This window comes from Peromyscus leucopus, chromosome 15 (genome assembly GCF_004664715.2).
Source record: "Peromyscus leucopus breed LL Stock chromosome 15, UCI_PerLeu_2.1, whole genome shotgun sequence".
NCBI classification, from domain to species: Eukaryota; Metazoa; Chordata; class Mammalia; order Rodentia; family Cricetidae; genus Peromyscus; species Peromyscus leucopus.
Window position 1 is genome coordinate 37,119,398 of NC_051076.1, and position 23,893 is coordinate 37,143,290.

The 23,893-nt window shown below is 40.4% G+C and overlaps 1 protein-coding gene across 2 annotated transcripts; it reads left to right on the forward strand.

Annotated features, from left to right (window-relative positions):
- The first annotated feature begins 1,188 nt into the window (after positions 1-1,188).
- On the forward strand, positions 1,189-16,218 carry Faslg (Fas ligand). Of its 2 annotated transcripts, XM_028864450.2 has the most exons (4): positions 1,189-3,751; positions 4,523-4,568; positions 9,427-9,483; positions 10,475-16,218. In XM_028864450.2, exons 1-4 carry the CDS (start codon positions 3,401-3,403, stop codon positions 10,867-10,869), a joined length of 849 nt encoding a protein of 282 aa, XP_028720283.1. In that variant the 5' UTR covers positions 1,189-3,400; the 3' UTR covers positions 10,870-16,218. The 2 variants fall into 2 exon arrangements, with proteins under 2 accessions (XP_028720283.1, XP_028720284.1); XM_028864451.2 differs by lacking the exons at positions 4,523-4,568; positions 10,475-16,218 and having other exon boundaries at positions 9,427-9,480.
- The last annotated feature ends 7,675 nt before the right edge of the window (positions 16,219-23,893 follow it).

The following is a 23,893-nucleotide window of genomic DNA, read 5'->3' on the forward strand; positions in this document are numbered from 1 at the left end:
AGAATCATCAATATTACAAGAGAGAAAAGAGCATGTGGGCTGCATGGTCCCAGCAGTATTCTGTGCTGTCCCTAAAGTCCACTGGTCCTTGCTAAGTGAAACTGTCCCCATGGGCTTTTGCCTCATCTGGAGATCCATTGGACAAGCACTCATATACTGGTCTGAAATTAGGCTGCACAGTTCTCCCAACAATGAGCCAAATTAATCTTCCTGTCTTTTAAATAGATTTATCTTAGTTCTTTATGTCACACATATAGACAAAAATATGGAGACTCCTGACTCATAAGCAAAAGTGAGGTTGGGGTGTATTAAAACCCACATGTGCAATCTTTATGGGTATGGGAGAAGACATGTGCAATGTCTGAAAGCAGCCATGGGTTTACATCTAAAATATACATGAAGTATAAGAAGATCCTGCAAATCAGTATGGAAGAGATAAACAACTTTTAAGTGGCAAATGGAATATACACAGAACAGGAAAAGAATGGATTGCCCAACATGTATGTAATGTGTGTGTGTATATATATATATATATATATATGTATATATGTATATATATATATATGAAATATGTAAGTGATGTTCAAACTCATAAGAAACCAGAGAGAAGGCAATTAGTAGATGGTGAGATTATCTTCATAGGCTTCATAACGCTTGGCAAAAATCAGAAAGGTGGATACTACAAAGCACAGATCAAAGCAGAGGCTAGGATGGTCCTTTTGGAACTGCTGCTGGTGTCAAGGGACTGTGTGGTGATATTGTGATCCCCAAAATATTGTGCACCCTAATAAACTTATCTGCAGTCGGAGAACAGAACAGCCACAATATTAAACATAGAGTTTAGGCAGTGGTAGCATATGCCTTTAATCCTAGCATTCCAGAGGCAGAGATCTGTCTGGATCTCTATGAGTTCAAAGCCACACTGGAAACAGCCAGGCATGGCAACATGAGCCTTTAATCCCGGGAAGTTATGGCAGAAAGCAGAAAGGTATATAAGGCGTGAGGACCAGGAGGAACTAGAGCCTGGTTAAGCTTTTAGGCTTTTGAGCAGCAGTTCAGCTAAGATTCATTCTGGGTGAGGACACAGAGGCTTCCAGTCTGAGGAAACAGGATCAGCTGAGGAACTGGCAAGGTGAGGTGGCTGTGGATTGTTCTGCTTCTCTGATCTTCCAGCATTCACCCCAATACCTGGCTCCAGGTTTGATTTTATTAATAAGACCTTCTAAAATTCGTGGTACAGAACTGAGCTGCTAAATGAGCATCCTGTAAGTACTTAGAGAAGTTGAACTCGTAGGCTCATGCTCATAAGTAAACTCAAACTGAAGTGTACTGTGGTCTTGGCTCACAGGTGTGATCTTTCTGTCTACTTGGCAGTTTGCCTTGGAGGGCTTCTCTAGGCTAGTTAAGGTAAACAGCAGGTTGTCTGACTATGCCTCCCCCTCTGCTGCTGAGTCATTTCCAGAGCTCTGGCCTGTAGCCCATTGAGTCAACTTTCCTGTCGATTCCCTGGAATCATAGGAGTAGGAGAAGGAGAGAACTCAGCTTGAGGTTCTGGACATGGGGGCAACTGGCCTGGTGGCATTAGTTTTTCCCTCAGGAGCTACAGTGCTAAGATCTACTCAGAATGAGGATTTCTTTTCATTACTAAGGTTTGGGTACCAATGCGATGGGTCTCTGTGACTATTCCCAGGATTGTTTCTTCTTGCTTCATCTTGCCAGGGTGTAATGCTGGATAGCACTACCAAACTCCAAACCAGTTTCCAGAAGTTTCGCTCTTGTCTCTTCTGGCTAGGTACTCCTTTTCCTGCGACTGGAGAGCAGTAGGGGATGGGTAGGCATGGGTTTCTGATTCCTCTACCCCCCCCCCAAAAAAAAGAAACAAAAGAGGGGTAAAGAGAGATATGGAAGGGGAGAATGATGATTTTTGAAGACTGCTGGGAATGGGTAGGAAAGCAAGGAGAGACTAACCAGGACCAGCGAATGAGGGAAGGATTAAAAAAATGTGTCTCAGATGAAAACAAAAACCAGGCCTGATGACCGGAAACATGAGCTTGCCCGAAGAGTGGCCTCAGGAGAAAGGGACTGGATTAGCAGCTGGGGTGGGGCAGTGTGACATCTGCCAGGAAATGACACTTTTGGTGTTGGTTTGGCTTAGCTGGGAGAGGCAGGACGACCATCTCGGACATCCCAAGGCATGAAATAAAAACTAAGAACATTTCAAACGAGAGCTTGCCCCAAAGGCGGTATATAGGAGTTTATTGGGATTTACACAGCTTATATGGGAAAATGAGGGGAACCAAGGCTGAGTTCCTAGAGCTTATTAGACGTAAATGTGTGTGTGTGTGTGTGTGTGTGTGTGTGTGTGTCCAGAAGAGGGAAGTCAACCCAGGCAGAAGGGGCAGTTTTAGAAAGGCATAAGATACTGAGTTCAATTTCATGTAATTGTTGAATGAAGTTTGGTATGTTCTATGGGATGGTTAAGGCACAGTTGCTATAAAAATTATTTGTTGGTTATCCCAAACGCTTCTGAGTTGGGCACGTCAAGTTTCATCTGGTGACCATAACAGGGATTGCAAAGGTCAATGATTGCAGAGGCTTGGAAGGCCACTTCTCACGGGAAGTGGGATAGGAGGCAGAGTGGGGGCAGGGCAGCTGGGAACAACTGCGACAATTCGGGGTGGCAGCTGACTAGCATTCAGAGATGGCCGGGGTGTCTAATATTCCACTGTTTTCAAAGAGAATCGAAGTATGTAGTTTTAATGTGTGTGATCCCAATTTTGAAAGACGGCAATTATTGAAAGAAAAAACACTGTTGGTACCACAAGACGCATAGGCCTGTGGTTTGCAATCTCTGATCTAATCTGTGGACCGGGTGGGGCAGGTTTTACCCTCTCAACTATGAAATGAAGGTGATCTGCAAGGCTATGGGAGGCAGTATTCGGTTGAGGGAAGGGACAGCAGCAGGGGATTATATAACCCATGCAAAAGCTAAGATGTGGAGATAGCTTCTCCAGCCAAACTCCACGGTCTTTGCCCAGAGCATCAGCACCAAAATGCCACACCCGACATTCATTGCTTGCAGCTCAGCAAAAGCTAATGCCCTCAAGCCTTCTCGGGCCACTGAAACGCCAATTGAATTTCGAAGACTTTTAGTCAGAAATTTGTGGGCAGAAACTTCCTGGGGTTGCTGAGAGCTTTTTGAAGCCTCTCAGCGTCGATGCAAAGTGAGTGGGTGTGTCACAGAGACGCAAAGGGAGAGAGGTGTTTCCCTTGACTGTGGAAACTTTATAAAGAGAACTCACCTTCTCTGGACCAGTCCGCGTCAGGAGTCCTGCCCTTCACACTTCCACGAGTCTCCGCAAGATTGAGAGAAGACAAGCCTTCCCCAGGGCTGGGTGCCATGCAGCAGCCCGTGAATTATCCGTGTCCCCAAATTTATTGGGTGGACAGCAGTGCCGCTTCTCCTTGGGCTCCTCCAGGGTCAGTTTTCCCCTGCCCATCCTCTGTGCCTGGAAGACCAGACCAGAGGAGACCACCACCGCCACCTCCGTCACCACTACCACCTCCATCACAACCACCACCACCACCCCCACCTCTGCCACCACTGCCCCCTCTAAAGAAGAGGATTGACTACAACCCAGACCTATGGCTACCCGTGGTATTTTTCATGGTTCTGGTGGCTTTGGTTGGATTGGGGTTAGGAATGTATCAGCTCTTCCATCTGCAGAAGGAGCTGGCAGAACTCCGTGAGGTAAGCCTGGCACGTGGATTAATAAGACCCCAAGTCCCTTTACTGACATGTGGGCCATTGTGTTGCTTGCAGTGATGTGGGGTTTTTGTTTGTTTGTTTGTTTGTTTTTGTTTTGTTTTAGTGGTAAAGATCTTTTTAATCCCCTCTGTTTTAGGAAAGGGTTGTTATAGTATTTCTAGTCTATAGTTGGAGAAACAGGCTCACGGCCTTAAAGGCAGAGGTTCTCAACATGTGGGTCGCGACCCCTCAGGGTGGTTGACTGACTCTTTCACAGGGGTTGCATATCAGATATCTTGGATATCAGATCTTAACATTATGGTTCATGACAGTAGCAAAATTACAGTTATGGAGTAACAATGAAATAATTTTATGTTTGGGGTCACCACAGCATGAGGAACTGTATTAAAAGGTCACACCATTAGAAAGGTTGAGAGTCACTGGTCAAAGGGAATATTTTCCATCTTTTAGAGAATCTGAGGCAAGTAGTTATTCCTTTCTCAGTTGTCAAGAGTGTATTGAGCTTCCACAGCTTCATAATTAGCAATTCAAGGGGAAAAATCAATTTTGAATCTTGCTTTGAAGTGTAGACTAAATCTGTTTGAAAAGACTTGCAAGTCTTAGTACTGCTCCAAATACCATTGTGTATCCCGAGTCTAAGTCAGGTGGGATCCAAAGGATCTGAGTTCTCTTTCTAGGGACTGATGGGGATTTTTCTGCCTGCTTGCCTTAAATAACTCCACATTTATTGTATGAATCTTTCTCTTTCACTAGTTCACCAACCAAAGCCTCAAAGCATCATCTTTTGAAAAGCAAATGCGTAAGTACTTTTATGTGTGTCTTTTGAATTCCCCAAAGTGGTCCTCAACACTGAACAATGTTGGGAGGATGCCTGGGAGTCTGCTCCATTCTCAGGCTTAGGATTCCTAGGCAAGAGATCTAGGGGAACTTTGATTCTGCCAGTCTGGTTCTGTGAACTACACAAAAATACTGGATGCAGTTTATTGCTCAATAGTCGTGTATCTCAATGAACACTGCATATAATGCAAATGAATTTGGGCTTGACTTTGGAAAGAGACACATAAATAGATAGCCCTGAACTTTTTCCCCTGGCTCCTTCCCTGGGTATCTTGGTCCCATCTCACATAGTGGTGACTGTGACTCCTCGGGACAGAAGGAGAGTAGAGGCAGACACAGATGTTTCTTAGGATGTCCTCTCTTCTTTTTAAACTAAAAGTAACTACTCAAGAATTAAGCTGTATTTTTTAAATACTTTTGTAAGATACAAAAACAATTTTAAGAAGTAAACAAATTTCTTTCATTAGTGTGTTTCTTCTGATATCATGCAAAGCTTGGGGAAGAGTTTAGCCATTGTTCACAGGACTATACATCTTTCCTACAGAGGACTTAAGATGCCCTTGATGAGTTTGATGATAAAGCACCCCCTTCACACATATATATTAAATCCAGGCTAAGAGGAAAATGACTAGCTTGAACATAAAACCCCATGGTTTCAGGAGATTGAACAGAGATTTCAGGATCTGCTTTGCTTGTCTCAGAGTCAGGTTCATGAATTTGGAAAGGAGCTTATAGAGAAATGTGGTCTATTTTCCATTTTCCAGAAGAGATACAAAATACTGGACCAATTAGATGCAATGCCCAATCCTCCTGGTATGAAACTGGGTCCAGGAGAACAGCCATCCCCCTCTGTGCCTTGTTACATATAGGACTTTCTGATTCATAGAGAAACTCTCACCTCTCAATAATGGCCTTGAAATGATACAAAAAGTTGCCTTTGCAAAAGCAATAGGGCAGCTTTATCCTAATAAATTTGAAGGCAGCTGCAAGGCAACAGGCAACAGTGGCCATCCATTAAGGAGAGCTGGCTTCATACTCAGAGAGTGACCAGTCAGCTCCTGCCTGAGGATATAAGCTCTTGCAGAGGCCACGATGGTGTGCTCTGGTTTTCAGCCCTGCATTCAAGTCTCCAAGTACCAGATAGCCCAGATTACAGAGGCACAGTGGAAATGTCTTGTTAGAAAAATGAAACCTCTCAGGATTTCTAAAGTGAAATCACTTTGAAAGTCAGTGGAACATGGCTTGTGTACAGGTGTTGATCACCCTGCCTCACCCACTCCATGAAGTCATTTTAGTGAATAAAAGTCAAATGGACAGATGAGTCAGCTCTACCTACCCCAATTGTTGTCTTTTTTATATCAATGTAGATGGCCAGAAATTGATAAACAGTCTCAATAAAGTCAAAAGAGTAACTGTACTACTCAGAGGAGCTGATTAAAGAAAGGAATATTTATTTCTTCCATCAAATTCACAAAAATAAGAAAACAAAGATTTTCAAATACATGAGAAAAAAAGGGCCATATCTGCCACAAGTTTCATCCAGCATGCATGGAAATTGCTGTAGGTATCCTGAAAAAACACTAGGAAAGCTTGTTCTAAGGGCTTGAACTATTAGTCTGCCTTGTAATCTCATCACTATAAGATTCTCTTAGGAAAATAGTTGGAGGTATAGATAAAAATTTATATATATAGTGTTCATCCCTTCCTTCCATCCTTTCTTTTTCTTTCTTGCCTTCTTTCTCTCTTTCTTTCTTTCTTTCTTTCTTTCTTTCTTTCTTTCTTTCTTTCTTTCTTTCTTTCTTTTTCTTTCTTCCTTCCTTCCTTCCTTCCTCCCTCCCTCCCTCCCTCTCTCTCTCTTTCTTCTCCTTCCTTCCTTCCTTCCTTCCTTCCTTCCTTTAAAGTATACACCACCACCACCACCTGGCTTTTTTCTTTTTTAAAAGATTTATTTATTTTTATTTTAATGTTCATTGGTGTTTTGCATGCATATATAAGTGAGGGTGCCAGATCCCCTGGAACTGGAGTTAAAGACAGTTGTGAGCTGTCATGTGGGTTCTGGGAATTGAACTGGGGTCCTCTGGAAGAGCACCTAGTACTCCTAACTTATGAGCCATCTCTCCAGCCCTATCCACCACTTTCTTATAAAACAACAATTTGGAAGAAACCTAACCTTCAGAATAGGAGATGAATTGAATACACCATGGCACATTAATAGAAGAACATCATGGGTAGCAACTAAAATATCTAATAGGACCACCTAGTAGAACTTTTAATGCCATGAATATTGCGTACTTTATATTGTTAGGTAAATAGACAAGTTATCAAAGGCCATTTTTAGTTTAATACTCATTGTGAAGTACATATGCATGTTTTTTAACTTCTAAGAAAAGAACAAGCCAATATAGTAGTGATTTTTCTTTTCTGGGAGATACTATAGCTATTATAGATTTTTTTCTTCCATTTAAAATGCTTTTTCAAACATTTGCTTATTTTATTGTGCATTTCTATACATGTGTGCTTATGTATGTACCACAGCTTGTGTGTGGAAGTCAGAGAACAACTTATGGGGATTGGTTCTCTCCTTCTGCCTGTGGGTTTCAGGGTTCAAACTCAGTCCTCAGGCTTGGCAGCAAGCACCTCTGCCATCTAGCCAGCCCTGTTTCTTTTTATACTGCTGCCTCCGCATGGTCAGCTATTGGGTAGTTCATTAATATACAAGGTTTTTAGAGAACCTTCTATGACTGAGGCTGAGGCTTGGTGTTTGAGAATGAGAGAGATAAAGATAAAGATGCCTGTTCTCATGGATCTTACAGCACAGTGGAGCAGATGAACAAAAACAAGCCAACAATACAATTTCAAACAGTACTGGGAGTGGTCAAAAGTAGAGTGGTCTGGAAAAGTCCTTTATAAAAGTGTTTATGCTGCTGGGCGGTGGTGGCGCATGCCTTTAATCCTAGCACTTGGGAGGCAGAGGCAGGCGGATCTCTGTGAGTTCGAGGCCAGCCTGGTCTACAAAGCAAGATCCAGGAAAGGCAAGAAAGACACAGAGAAACCCTGTCTCGAAAAAACAAAAACCAAAAACTAAAAACAAAAACAAAGAGTGCTTATGCTGATGCACATGGGGTCGATCAGAAGCCTCTTGAAGAGAAGAGTTGTGTGTATGGGTCATAGAGCAGAGAGAGAGCATTCCACATTGCACATACAAAGAACCTGAGGCAGTAAAAAGTCTTTCCTTATATTTCTAGATAAATACAAGGACCTATCCAGCAGATATTATAGGAGTATATTTTATGGGAGTAACATTATACTAGGTTCTATGAGAAATACAATGATAAGCAACATGTGGTTCTTTGCTCCATTTCCTGTTAGAGCATGGCAGAAAGCCAGGTCATCTGCTCAGGTGGTTTGTGGTGTACAAGAGGTCCAGTCTTGCCTATCTTGCTCACTCACACTTTTTCAAGATGGGTTGTTCTAGGTGCTAGAGAGATCACGATTGTTTAGATAAGGTTCTTAGTAGACTGGGATATTTTCACACCCAGTGTGTGTTTTATAGTCTAGTCCTAAGCCTAAGGTAGACAAATACCTTCCTATAAATATTTTTTGAATGTATTAGTTAGCTGAATTCACGAAGCTCAGTACTAGATTTCTACCTTAGCTGAAATATTTGAAGTTAGAGAAATAGTGTTTTTTTAAAAAGATATTGTCAATTTTAATGACTTCAATTTAATTTACTGATGCTGTGCTAAATAATGCTAAACGCTCTTGTGACTTTACTAGATAGTAAAATGACATTAGGGAAGGACTTGGTGGCCAGGATCCCAAAGCCCAGCAGCATTAGTATGCGTTTAGATCATCAAGTGTTCCAGAGAGCTGCTGTTTTCCTGGACAAGAAGGAAGTAAAGACAATTTTTATAGTTGCCCCAGCAAGGAGGAGACAGAACTATCAAGAGAGGCAAAGACAAAGGGATCTTAGGCTTCAAGGGTTGAAGGATCATATTTGACAAAAGAGTTCATGGAAGGGCTTCCCAAAGGAAGAACAGTGTAAGATGATTCTTAGAGAATTGATAGGAATTTAACACGGATATCTCAGGTGAAGGGTGTTCAAGACAGAATGAGCAAAAGCCAGGGGCAGGGAAAAAGGGAGCATAATCAGGTCATGGGACTCATGCTGTGTGTAAGTGTTCGATGGGATGGAGTAGGGGGAGTAAAGCTGATGCCATGAATAGAGGAACTCAGGCTAAGGCCACATGATGGAGTAAAATTGTGGACAACCTCATGATTGGTGAGGAGGTCTTAGTATAATCAATTTGGGAATAGACTGTAGAATCAGTAGTCCTTTCTAGACTCTGTCAGCAGAATCAGGGTGTACAGTCAGCCTGAGGGGTTCACTGCATCCACCATTATAGTCAGTCAGCTTCTGATATTGTTTGCCAATTATAATTAGTGCAATATTCTTGAACTAAAAGGGCCAAGGCAAGTTCTAAATGGGGTAACTGAAATGGCTACTTTGTGCAGCCAAGTTTGTATTCACAATGTTTGATCATGAGATATATATATATATATATATATATATATATATATATGTGTGTGTGTGTGTGTGTGTGTGTGTGTGTGTGTGTGTGTGTATATCTGTCTTTCTCTATGAAATAGACTCCCATTAGTCCAACAGTTTATATTTTCTTGATGAGTGTGTACTAGAATATTTCTCCCTATGCTCTGAAAATCTTGTATTTAAATGGTGGAATTTAGAGTCCCGTCAAGGTAGTAGTTGACATCTATCATAATAATTTTCACATCTCTTTTATCTCTCTATGATGCAGAGAACCCCAGTTCACCCTCTGAAAAAAAAGAGCCGAGGTGTGTGGCCCATTTAACAGGTTTGTGTCTGGAAGGACTGGGTGGGGACAGAAAGTCTTCAGAAAAATGTGGTCCCACTGCTCAATTTCCATGTAGACTCTTGGAAAGTATTATTGACAGTTGTGTTTACCACTCAAGATCATTCATGTCTCTGGGATCTCATGACCCTAATCTGACAATCCTAATGCTATGAAGTTGTGTATGACTTGATCTTGCCCATAAAATGTGCACTCTTTTCAACCATTCCAAAGTCCACAAGGGGACTTGTGAACAAGTCCAAGAGGAGCACCAGATGGTGACTGATGCACTATTTTGAGTAAGAGGATATAGTCTTGGCATTTGTGGGCTTTCAGCCTATATTATAAAATGAAGAAGTGGTTCAGTACAATATACTATGGGCACCTCCATTAGAAAAATAAACATTAAAAATGCAGGTAAATATCACAAGAAGTGTTATACCATGGCTCCTGTAATTACTTGGAGACTAGAAAAATTCATTGGGTCCACAAACACTTATTGAGTACTTGTGTATAGGTACATAATGCTGTGTGAATAAAAGGAAAGGGGATTAACCCAAAATAAGAGGCCAAGGCGTCCAAACTAAACAAGAAAGTGGACCACTTAATCATGAGACTTTGTCCAGATGTGGAACTCTGGAGATCCTTTCCTTTATGGATGGATTCCCCAAGCCTAGCAGTGTTGGCACTAGTTTAGATCATAAAATGTTTATTCCAGAGAGCTGAAATTATCCTAACAATCTTCCCTGAGATTGATCAGAGACCCAAACTAAATTCATCCCAATTACATGGATGATTACATTGGGGTGGGCAGTTTGACAAAGGTACTGAAGAAACTCAGTGATGGACCATGCTTTGACTCCTCAGCCAGTTTTACATCAGCTGCCACATTCTGAGCTTTTGTTAAGAAAGGGCCCACAGCTTTGCCTTAGAAGCTTAGCTTGTGAGATGTGTGAGACTTTCTGGCTGAAAGTTCCCCTCTGGTTTATTACAGGCAACCCCAACTCCAGGTCCGTCCTTTTGGAATGGGAAGACACATACGGAACTGCTCTGATCTCTGGAGTGAAGTATAAGAAAGGTGGCCTTGTGATCAATGACACTGGGTTGTACTTTGTATATTCCAAAGTATACTTCCGGGGTCATTCTTGCAACAATCAGCCCCTAAACCACAAGGTCTTCATGAGGAACTTTAAGTATCCAGGGGAACTGGTGCTAATGGAGGAGAAGAAGTTGAACTACTGCACTACTGGCCAGATGTGGGCCCACAGCAGCTATCTGGGGGCAGTATTCAATCTTACTAGGGCTGACCATTTATATGTCAACGTATCTCAACTCTCTCTGATTAATTTTGAGGAATCTAAGACCTTTTTTGGCCTATATAAGCTTTAAGAGAAAAAGCACTTTAGAATTATGATTATTCCTTATTATGGACATTGGGAATATTGCCTTGAGTGAGAGTCTTCTTAAGACCAATTGAGGTTAATTGAGACTAAATGAGCCACAAAGACCTCATGATCACAAGGGTCAACAGGTCAGCTATCCTTCATTTCCCAGAGGTCCATGGAGTGGTCCTTCATGCCTCCATCATGAGACAGATGGAAGGAGGACTGTGACTGAGGAACATAAAGCTTTGGGCTGCCATGTGGTGATGCAGAGGCACAGAGATGGAACTGTCTGATGTTAAAAGGCCAAGAGCATTTTAGCCATTGAAGAGGACACTGTTAAACTCGCCTTTCAGGGTGGGTCTACTTGCTACCTCAGAGGAGATCGTCTTTTAGACACACAGTTGTGATCTGAATATACAAGGGATGGGAAAGGGGGCCAGGTTTGACTGATAAGCTAGAGACTGAAAGAGGCCAATGTCCTATTGGCAGCATCTTTACTTTTAACCAGTGTTTTCTGAGCCAGCCTTTGATGCTAACAGGGAACTAAGAGGGATGTTTGTGGCACAAATCACCCTCTACACAGCATGTGTACCTCCAGTGCAATGGTGTCTGTGTGTTTGTATCTATGAGAGAGAAGACAGACAGATTCTAGTGAGTCATATAAATAGAATGTGAACATTATGAAGTACATATTAGAAATATGTATTACACTTGATGGTAGTAGATATCTGAATGTTTCCTGGCAATAAACTCTAATAGTCTTCAAAAATCTTTTATTATCAGCTACTAATGCTGTATTTCCTTTACTACAACCAGTATTTATATATTTTGTGCATCTTAATGAAGAAAAGACAAATAAAAATTATATTGTAGTATATAGAAAAGCGTTAAGGATATAGTGTCTGGAAGTCAGTGAGCTGTGCTTATTGTTTCTTTTCTCCACGGCTTCCTCATTCACAATGACTTTGGAGCATTCTGAGAAGAATTTGCAATGGTGAGTAGAGCTGTGTGACAAATTCTCCCATCTTTGTCCATTTCTCTTTTTTTCTCTCTAGTTGCTTTCCTCTGGACCTCGCATTACCCTGAGTTTTGTTTACCAACATTATGGCCATTGTTAAGGTGACCCAAATATCCACATATTTGATGGCAACTCTTTTTTGGGGCCAGAGCCATGGCAAAGTGGGAAGGGCACATGCTTTGCAGTAAAAAGCCTGGAGTTGATTTTTGTTGTTTTTGTTCTTAGCTCACTTTGCAGTCTGATAGATCACTTACCTTCTGATGTGCAGGAAAGAGTTGGTATGTGTGTAATACTAGTGCAAGCTCTTTAATAGATCGTGTGTATGTTTAATAGAACTTTGTATAGATGATTCAATGGGGGTTTGAAGCCACAGTTAGGAGGAAAAGTTGAAAACTGAAACACACCCCAATGCCTAACACTAGATACAAGAAAGATATTTCTAGGAATTAAATAGGGGAGGGAGAAGGGAAAGTGCCAAGTCAACAGAGCCTGCTCTGTCATTTAAAAGAATCAACAAATGCTTCCTAAATAAACCAGGGATAAAAACCAAAGTCTCAGGTTGGAAAGCATCAACTTCTCATCTTCAGGCTCTTCTGTCTCACATCTGTTTTGGATGGGTTGGTTCCTTCATGGAGAATGTCTGGGAGGTATTTGGTCTTTTGTTTGTAGATTTGTCTTTCCAGTCATATTTCCAGTCATTTCTTCTCATATCCATCTCTCAAAGGTGCCTTTGGGTTATATTAGGAGCTCACTGTACTTTAAGTGTTCTGATTCTTGGCCTTTTGGTGAAGATCAAGCATAGTATTAATCCCAGTGAAGAGATGCCGACAATACCTTTAGAAACTTTAAGTTGTTTTTCTTTAATTTAAAACACAAGTAATGTTAAAACCCAAACAATTCTGAATGTATTCATTGAAAATTGGATCCCCCCTTGTTTCTTAACGGAAGATGATTAAACACAAAGTTCAACACAGACCTACACAGAAAAGTCACTTCTAGTTCAATAGTTTGAGGTTTTCTTTTCTAACATCTAACAGCACACAACACCCATTCTTTTCTAAGCCCCTCAGACTGGTGGCTTTGTGTTCTCTGAAGTAGGTTTTGACTTACCACAGCTTAACAGGAAAGAGCTCTCCTGTGGCCATCATCAGAAGAGTGTTTATTTTGAGACACTTTCAGAAGAGAAATGGAAGGGGAAGCCTGGCCCCCTCAAAACCAAAGTAGATGCTCGCCTTCATGGACTAAGGCTTAGACATTCTCTGGTCCTTATCAAAAGAAATGCAGAGGCCATGTGTTAAACTAAATATATTTAAATGTGCCTGGGTAGAAGTTCTACTTTAGGGGCTCTTTTTCTTACCTAATGTGATAGGTTACAATGACCTAGAAAATGGGAGGTAGAACACATCATTTAGGGTATTTGTACTCAGCAGTGAGCCCAGCTGAGAAGTGACCCAGCCTTTGGTAGAGCCAGGGACCTTTAGGGTTTACCTAGAAACCCACCAGACTTGATCACATAGGCAGCTAAGCAGGCATCTTCTTCCTTATGGTTCATTTAGAAAGCAGCAGATTATCATCTCAATGCTGACCTGCTCACCTCTGCCCCCAGATCTGCCAAACTGTGACACAGTTCTCCATACTTCTGAAAATACATCTTCAGAATAAGGCAATACGACTTTCATCCTTTCCTATTTAGAGGTTTCCTCAGAGATGTAGGGTCACCCATTTTTTCTAATTCTATAAAATGACATGAGCCTCATGCTCACATTCTATAGGAGCTCTAATTTTAACATTTTCTAAAAACTGTCATGGGAGATCCCCTTTCTCTATAAATGGGCAGTGCTCTTTCTAGCAGGTTTCTTGGCTCTCATGAATTCTAGCTGTGGATGCTTTCCCAGGGCACTTGCCACTCCCAAAGTAGAGTAATTTATTGCCTTCAAGGCATTCCTACAATAATGTGTGCAGACACGGTTCACTGAAAAGTTAGAGTAATGCAAAGAGAGAGACAGAGACAGAGACAGACAGAAAGAGAGAGAGTTATGATACATACAGTATAAGTTACATGTGAGATTGAGTATTAGATGTCACCATTTCCAAACTCACAAATATCTCCTTGAGTAGACACTCAAAATTCTGGTAATTTAAAGTAAGCATATGACATTCACTTATTCTACCAGTGTTTTTTAAAAAAAAAATGTTTTTATTGACTAATTTTATTCTTTGACCATTTCATGCATGTATACAATGTATACTGATCACTTTTTCCCTATACTCTTTCTTATTTCCTTCCAGTCCCACTTACCAGTCCCTTAACAAGAAATGTGACTTTTGGTTTTGTTTGTGATTCATTTAGTTTAACCCAGACCATATACATGAACAATTAGATTTTATCTGTTTGAGCTTGGTGGGATCACCAGTGGGCACACAACTGAAGGCAATTACTAACCCTCTCAATAAGTTTACTAGTAGCAAACAGTCCTGCAGTAAAGGGCAGGGACCTACCTATAAAGTACACCTTTATCTGTGTTTGACTTTTGTTGGTGGCCCTAGTCTTGTGCAGCCCCAGTGCTAACATCTGCAGCTATTGTGAATTTATTATTGCAATGGCTATGTCTTACCCAGATGACAGCATTTTGTATCCCTTCTCTTGATCTTCTGGCCTTTACCCTCTTTCTAGTCCCTCTTTCACAATGTTCTCTGAGTCTTAAGGGTATAGTTTAAATGTCTTGTTTAGGGCTGAACATGCGTCACTTGTTCCCAGCACTTTGTATACATGAGTCTCTTCATTCACCAACATTCATTGGGAAAAGACACTTCTCTGATTAAGGAAAAGAGCAACATTTGTCTATGTATGATATAAATATTTATAAGACAGTTTGCTGCTGTGAAAAACTTAGCTAAACCATAATATCCAACTTCCCCCACTTGGGTCTATGATTTCCTCCCAGTGAGGGTTTTTTGACCAGGTTTACAGTACCAGGAATGGCTTCCCTCCTATGGAGCAAGTCTCAAATCTAGGTGAGAAGTTGTTTGTTACACATAAAACAGAAGTGCCACTACAACACAAGTGGCACATCTTGCCTGGAGGTTAACCAAGTGTCTTGTCTTGTTTTGAATGTCTACCATATAGGAGAAACTTTCCTAGAGGATATAATAATAGAGTCCTTTATGGAGTTTATTTTAATGGCAAAGTAGAAAATAAGCAATAACAAATAATAAAAATGTATAGGAACATACCTGTTATTGCTATACTTCGGAGACCGAGGTAGAAGGATTGCAGATTTGAGGTCAGTCTGGGTTACATGAGTTCCTGCTCTTCAGAAGAATGCACACAAGTATTTAATGTCATGTGGTAGTAAGTGTTATGAAGAAAATTGGGTAATGTGGCAGAATGAGGGAAAATGGTTATTGAACAGAGGGAAAACAAGATACACAGATGCCTAACCTCAAGCAGAGAAGTTGCAAGTGCAGAACCTTAAGATAGAAAGTGGTTAGGTTTCAATCTACTGTAATTTAGATTCAGATGTTGGAAACTTGATCCTTGAAGTGATAGCTTGGGGATGTGGGACCTATTTACCAAGTGGTGACTAGGTCATGAAAGCAGAACCTTCAAGGGATGGATTTATTTTATTTTATTTTTTGCAGGACTAAACTAATCTGTCCAGTATGTTTTTTGTTTTTGCTCTTTTGAAACATATGCTCTTGTCATTTCATTAATTTCTGCCAAGTTATAGAACAGCACAAAGACTGTCATCAAATGCCATCACTATATCCTGCCCATAGTTATACCCATGGACTTCACAGCCCTTAGAACCATTCTTCACCTTATAAACTATTCAGTCTGTGGCATTGTGTTGTAGCATTAGAAAGCAGAGTTAAGGTAACTGTATAGATAGAGATCACAGGGTCTTAGAGTTGTTCTTAGTTTTTCTCTAGCTTCTTCCTGAGAGCTATGTACTCTGGGCTTTCATATGAACTCCCAGAAGAACCACTCTGCTGTCAATGGTAACCCAGTTGTCTCAAGGTAAGAAAGGAAGATATTGAACTCAGGGTGAGAGGCCTGGGTTGAGTCCAGTCTCTGCTACTTGACTATGTGTGTGACTTTAAGTAAGTCCCACGAACACTGTGAGATTCCTATTCTTTTTATTTTGTGTGTGTGTGTGTGTGTGTGTGTGTGCGCGTGCGCGCTTCTACCAAGACTATTTTTTTATTTTAAAAACTTTTTTCATACAATATATTTTGACTGTGTTTTTCTCTGGCCTGAATTCTTACCAGATCCTTCCCACCTCCCTACCCACCCAACTTCTTGTTACCCCCTCTCTCTAAAACAAACAAATATAAAACCAATTCTCTCTCTCTCTCTATCCCACACTCACCCCCACACACACACCATCTCACCAAAACAGACATCAAAATAAACAAGTAAACGACCAATAAAACCAAAAATGCCCACACAAAGCAAAAGGAGAAAAAAAGCCCACAAAATACCATTGAGATTCTTTGATGTTGTCTAACTACTCCTGGGCATGGGGCTGCCCTGAAGTGTGCATTATACACCTACTGAGACTCCACTGGAGAAAACTGATTTTTCTTTTGCCAGTGGGTATCATTTGCAGGTAGTCTCTTGGTTAGAGGTGGGTATCGATGTCCACTTCTCTCTGTCAGTGCTGGAACCGGGACTTCTTCAATAGGTGCAGGTTTTTGTACTCTACCACTTTCTTAGTCCTCTATAGAAATGCTGTTGATGCCAAATGAGAAGAAACCACTTCAGGACTTGGAAAGACTACTGGAGGGACATCAGCGCGACAGTTATCTCTCTCAATTCTTCATAGTCATCATTAGATAAATTCTTGGGCAGGTGAGATGGCTCAGCAGGCAAGATTAGTGAGGTTAACCCCCAGGAACTGTGTAAGGGTGGGAAGAGAAAACTGGCTCCACAAAATTATCTTCTGACCTCCACATATGTGCTGTGACATATGTGCTTACACACACACACACACACACACCACACCACACACACACACACACACGCACACACACGCACCACACACACGCACACACACGCACACACCATGTATTTATACACACATGCACAGTGAAAATTAAGATTTCTTGCTCTTTAATTTTTTATAAGATCCACAATAACAAGTCTCATCAACCGTAAAAATTACCCAAATGAGCAACTGATAGGAAAATATCATCTTTTGAGATATGAAAGTAAAAGAATACAATTTTACATTAACTAGAGTCTTTAAAATTATTTTATAAATTTTTTTTATTTTTTAAGTATGTCATTATACATATAAGAGCAACTGGTTTGTGTCAAATTCTTCTATATGCTAGTTGAGATACTGGATATATTCTGTGCTCATTATATACAAAGTCTAGTATGATTAGCCATGTTTTGATTAGCATATAAAATAATGGGACTCATAGCATACTCATGCATCCATATCATGTACTTTGCTCATATTAATTTCCTGTTACTTTATCTTGTTCCTTTCTCTCCTTTCCTACTGGCCCCTTTCCCCCTTCTATTTTCTTGTCATAAACAGGTATATATACTTAAATCTATGTTTTCAATCTGAAATAAAACATTATACTTGACCATTTGACTTCCTAAGTCTGGCTTACTTTGCCTAACATGATAATCTACAGTTGCATTCATTTTCCTGCAGATACAATTTGCTATCCTGATAACTGTGTCTTTTCATTTCTAAGATGCAATTTTAAAAGATGATATTTAAACATTTAATTGGGATAACAGGACATTTAAACTTAGTGCTATCCTTGATGGTAGTTGCCCTCTTCATTAAACCTGGGATCACACCGGGAAATGAGAGCTATCAAGGGAATCCCCCTCCTCCAGTAGAACTTGTCACAGAGGGACTAGAACCTCTTCATTCTCACATCGCAGCCCCACTTTCTGTGGGTGAACCACTTCAAAGACTATGTGAAGTTTTGGTAAGAGACACCCTCGATGCTATCAACTTTTAAAGTGTTCAAATATGTAAGGCACGCAAGACAAGAACCATTGCAAATGAGACAAGAGCCATTTGTTGGAGTTTCCAAGGCTTCTATGAGCATGACTAGATCTTTGGGTTCATTTCCTCTAGACTTCACATTCCAACCCAACACTATTCTTACTTCGCTTCTAATCTGTAGAAGAAAATATCTATACATTCTTTGGGAGGGAAAGTTCTAGAAGTTGTCAATCATTGTAAGAGAAGGTTCGTGGAAAGTTCATAGATCTACAAAGAGCCTTTCTCTGGCCTTAATAGATGAACTCAGATTCCTAAACCTTTACCAAAATATTAAAGTTTAGGCCGAAGACACCTTAGATTTATTGAGAAGAGACAATACCTTTTGACTAGACGGTGAGAAAGAGACACAGAGGTGTTAAACAGAACTCTGAAGTGTGAGCTCTGATGGAAGAATTATCTCAACCTCAGCATCCTCTTTACATCATTTAGGTGGCTGTGTTCTGGTTTCTAAGAAATTTGGATGGCTTCTGCAGGGGTCTGGGAAGGGTGATGATGAGAAGAAACCAGCAAGGATGGATTCTGCTAAGAGTTCCGTTAGAGTTGTGTTTGGGGGGTTCTGTTGCTGCTGACTAGGCTGGCCAGCCAACTTGTCCAACCTGTCCAATGAATATGAAGATTGCTTCTGTTCTAGCAGGGAGTTGAGGTGAGCACACAGTGTATCCACATTTGTTTAGTAATGCCTTTTTTTATATTTATGGTTCACTAGATGGGTAAATATATCAACTTTTAATTTAAAAGTGATAGAACATTTGTTTTGAGACTTATTATTGCCCTCAAAGCATGAATTATGTATATGGTAAGAATGTATTGCCTCCCTTTGAGTAAGAATTATACAAAGTGCCTATATTTAGGTTAGGTTATCTTCATAACAGCTACCTTAGCCAAGAATTACTGATACCATCTTTTGAGAAAGTCATTAGGCATTCACAGAGATTAAGTAACTTTTCATTGGCCACAGAGTAGCAGAGTTAGAACTCAAGACTAGGCTTCTCAGATCTGAAGACTGTTACCCATATATCAGTTTGCCATCTGGACTCATTATAATTACCAATACTCAATTATTTAACAACCATTTGTCATGTACATGCTAGGAATCAAGCATTGTTTGGAGGGTAGAATGGTGAACAAAAAAAGTGGTGTTGATTATTCTTTTCTTAATTTTTATTTTAGGTCCTGGGGAGCAAACCAAGGGCTGTGCACTTGCTAGGCAAGCACACTTAATACTAAGTATACCCACAAATTCTAGTTAATTCTTATGAAACTTAATCCTAAATGAGGTTGAAAAATGAGAGAAAAAAAACTAAACAAGAAAATAAACACGTAAACTTAGAAATTATTAGGCAATGGTAAATTCCATTCTAAGGATTAAAATAGAAGATAAGCTAAAAAAGAGACTAGATAATGATTCTGGAGAGAGGACACTCTAAGGTTAAGAACCCTAACCTTAACCCTAACCCTAACCCTAACCCTAATGAGCCTGTGTGTGAATACGGTCAAAATACATTATATGAATGTATGGAAATGCCTCATAAAAGCCTTTACTGTATATATTCAATATAAGTCAGTGATTGCAGTAAAGGGAGTATCATTTAAAAGAAACAATGCAGAGATGAAGATGTAGCTTAGGGGTAGAATGCCTGCAGGAGTCCCTGGGTTTGGTCCCTAGCACCATCACAGTAACACAATTATAAGATAGCATAAATAAAATGCCAATACAATCACTAGATAGAGAGCATTGTTGAGAGCAGAAAGAACCTTTTGTGGGCCTGCTTTTGGCATTTTGGATCAAGCAATCCATGATGGCAGGGGTCTGTACAGCACATGGCAATTTGCTTTGGGGGCATTCCTAAGGTTTAAGTAGTAGTATCTACCTGTCATTGTGACATTAAACATCTGTACTGATTTCTAGACTCCCAACTGGAGGTGTCTTTCTCCTCTCTTACTGAAAGCCACTAGATGATGGATCTAAAACAGGAGTGTACTTCATTTGTAGGATGAATAGAATTAAGAACTGTATGACTAGACTCCTGGGGAGGACAAGAGATGGATGCTGGAGAAGGAAGCAGGGTTACAACAGGGCAGTGCTCTGGAAGCTGGGATGAGGAGTTTTAACTTTATTGATAGGACTAAGGGAAGCTGATGGAAAGAGTCATCGAAGGGGAATGGAAGAGAAGTGGAAAATGTTGGTACATATTTTCATAGCAGGGCTTTCAGGTCTGATGATTGGGTGTTGGGTGCACTGGAAAGAGATGAATCAAGGATTACACCCACCCTTTCTCTGTTTCCTTTGTAACACTTACCATAATTATTTCCTAGACTCATTTGTCTGTTTCTCCAATTAGATCCACAACTGTTTGCATTCTGGTTCTCAGATCAAGTGCCTCAATAAAAAAAAAAACATTAACAATATCTCATCTCCACACAAACAGAGAGAGCTTCCTTCATCTTAGTTACCGTACACAGTTCACTACACCATCCATCATTTCCTTAAAGGTTCCTAGGTTGTTCTCAAATGTTTGTTCTTTCAAAAAAATGTTGCAGTGATTGTTTATGTATTAACATCTTTGCTAGTCTTCCCCGAGGAAAGAAAGAATTAAAGGGGCTAAGCACATAATGTCTACTAAAACTTCTGATGTGTTTGTCAAATTATTTAAAATGTTGTATCACTTCACATTGTTCCCTTATTACCATTTAGATTAAAAAATACTTCAAGTGTTGGGATTTTTATTTTTGTTTTTTGCCAGTGAATTATCCAATATAATTTTATCTTTTAAAAATTAGGCTGTTGTGTTTTCTTTTTGTTTTTTGAGACAGGATTTCTCTGTGTACTTTTGGTGCCTGTCCTGGATCTCGCTCTGTAGACCAGGCTGGCCTCGAACTCAGAGATCTGCCTGGCTCTGCCTCCCGAGTGCTGGGATTAAAGGCATGCACCACTATCATTTTCTTCAATGGTGCATGAAAACTCTTTGCAAGATAATATAACATATAACATCTGTTGTATGTGTTACAGATATTTCCTCCAAAGAGACTAGATAATGATTCTGGAGAGAGGATACTCTGAGGTTAGGAACTCTAACCTTAACCTTAACCCTAACCCTAATGAGCCTGTGTGTGAATACAGTCAAAATACATTATATGAATGTATGGAAATGCTTCATGAAACCTGTCATCTGTCTGTTAATTTTTTCCATGTAGAAATGTTCAAGTTTTAAAAATACATCTCTTTTTGCCTTCTATAGCTTCTCCTCACTCACTCTTAGACTTACCTCATTTTATAACTAGACATCTTTTCCAGTATAAATTTTCTGCTGTGTTTTGGCTCCACAATGCCTTTACGATCTGTGTTGGTATGGTGTGGTGGAGGGAGTGAACTAGATTTCCAGAACCCAGACTGAGCACAGCAGCACCATCTTTGGGTTTTCACTGCTTTGACAGCACAGCACTGTCCTAGTCTCCATTTCTCTTTCTGCTGAGATCTGTCCGTCTGTCCTCTGGACCTCCTTATGACTGGACTACTGGCTCTAATAGCTGTGTCTTTATGACATTTTCCTTCAGAGTGTCTCTGCTAATTAATTTTTGTTTATTTGCTGTTTTTGTAGACTTTCTAATCAGCTTGTCAAGTGTTAGGGAAAAAATCTACATCCTCTGCACTATGAATTTTATCTTTTGTCGGGCAGTGGTGGCATACACCTTTAATCCTAGCACTCAGGAGGCACAGCCAGGCAGATCTATGTGAGTTTGAGGCCAGACTGTCTACAGAGTGAGATTCAGGACAGGCACCAAAGCTACACAGAAAAACCCTGTCTCAAAAAAAATTATCTTTCTATATGTGCTATATGGCCCAACATTCATTTATGTTTTTTCCTTCAAGGAAAAGGCTTTATTTGCCTTCAAGTAGATTTTATTTGGTTCTTAATATGTTTATTGAGAGTTTTTATAGTTTTATTTTTATTATTTAGAACATTTTAAAATTTTGAATATATTTTGACAATATTTGTTCCCTTTTCCAAGTCTTTCCAGATCCTCTCCCCATCCCTACCCACCCAACTTTAAGTTCTTTCTCCAAAAACTCAATACAACAACAAAACCAAGGAAACAAAGTAAAACCACCCCCCAAAAGAACATAAAACTGTTACCAAAGAAAAGCATACCGAAAATTGTGGAGTCAACTACTCCTGAACATCAGGCCTGTTCTGGAGTGGTTGATATACCCAGTGTCACTCTATTGGAAAAAAGTGATTGTCCCTTTCCCAGAAGATATAAGTGACAGTTCAGTTGTTAACCTTTACTCTAGTGGCTAGGTTTTCATTCATTCATTTGCTAATTCACTCATTCATTTAAAAGATATAACAAAATAAAATGTGAGATAAACCAAAAATTATTACATTGAAGTTGGGCAAGACAAACCAACAGAAGAAGGAAGAGAGCCCAAGAGAAGGCACAAGAATCAGACTCACTCATTCACACACTCAGGAAACCCATAAAAATGTGTAGTTTATACATGATCACTTTACAGGAACTTTTTATTAAAAATATTCTAGACTTAAATGCTGGATTTTCTTAGTTTCTTGGGCATGGCTTCCATATCCCTGACCTCAAACCATCTAATCCTGCTTTCTCAGGAGTTCAGACTTTCAGATTGCTGAGGTTATAAATGTGTAATAAAATGGTAGCTGTTAGGTAAGGTGCTGGGCTCAGTAGGAAGGGGCTGTGCCTTCAGATCAGCCCCTTCATCTTTCCACTCTGCCTGGCCTGTTCTACTGTGCTCCTCAGATTCCCAGAGGCTTTGGTGTGGGTGGTGGGAGGGCAGGGGAGAGCAGGCAGGACTTCCGCCCTTTCCTTCTTGACTCACAGCACAGCACCAAAGCAGCTGCAAGCTAGCCTGGGTTCCAGACAATTGCCAAAGCCTCCGGCTATCAAATAACAGCTCTATCCTCTGCCATTCTGGCTGATGCTGTCACCAGCCCACCATTCTCTGTTCTCTGGTCACAAGTGCAAAATTTCGGATTTTTGTTTGTTTGGTTTTGTTTTTGTTCGGTTTGGTTTTTTGAGATAGGGTTTCTCTGTGTAACAGCCGTGACTGTCCTGGAACTCTCTCTGTAGACCAGGCTGGCCTCAAGCCTCTGCCTCCCAAGTGCTGGATTAAAGGTGTCTGCTACCACTGCCCGGCAAAATTTGTTGTTTTAAACACTTAGTACCAGGTGGTGGTGACGGTGACATTGTGGAGAGTGTGTTTGTGTGTGCATGTGCCTGTGCCTGTGCCTGTGTGTGTGTGTATGTGTGTGTGTTTGGGGGGCAATTGCTAAGGCAGTGAGGAAGAGACATACAGTAATGTGTCTATACGATTTCTAGCTGTGACCATTCTATGTACTTTCTAACCACAACCTGTGTGGCAGCCATTGCTTGCATTTCACAGTTGAGTAGTTTGTAGACCAGCTCATGGGGTAGGGCTGTTCAGTAAGGGGAAAAGTAAGGGTGATCGACCTGCCTCCAAAACATCCCTGCTCAATAGAGTTTAGCATCTAAAAAGGCAAAGCAATGAACAAACCTTGAATAGCATCAATATAATGATGACATTTTTGACATCACATACTCTGCTTTCTCCCTTGTCCCCTGCCCTCTTCTTCAAATGAAACATTTACAAGGTCCAGCCAGGTGTAGCTTTTGATGTTACTGGGCATCTTGCCTCTTGATGGTCTGCAAAACTTTGACTATGACTATGACTATGACATTTTCTCTTCTTATATCAGTGGTGAGAACCAGTGTTTTTAGGGAAAGTTTTCCACTTATATTTGCTTTATCTTTTGAGAAATATGAATGTATTTTTCATCAATTCACACTGAAAATAAATAGAAGTATATTCTGGAGGGTGGGATCTTCAGAGGGTCATGTGCAGGGTGCTGTGGTATTGGAGGCTTACATTTCACCTGTGAAATTTCAACATTTCAGAATACCAGATAGAGAGCTTC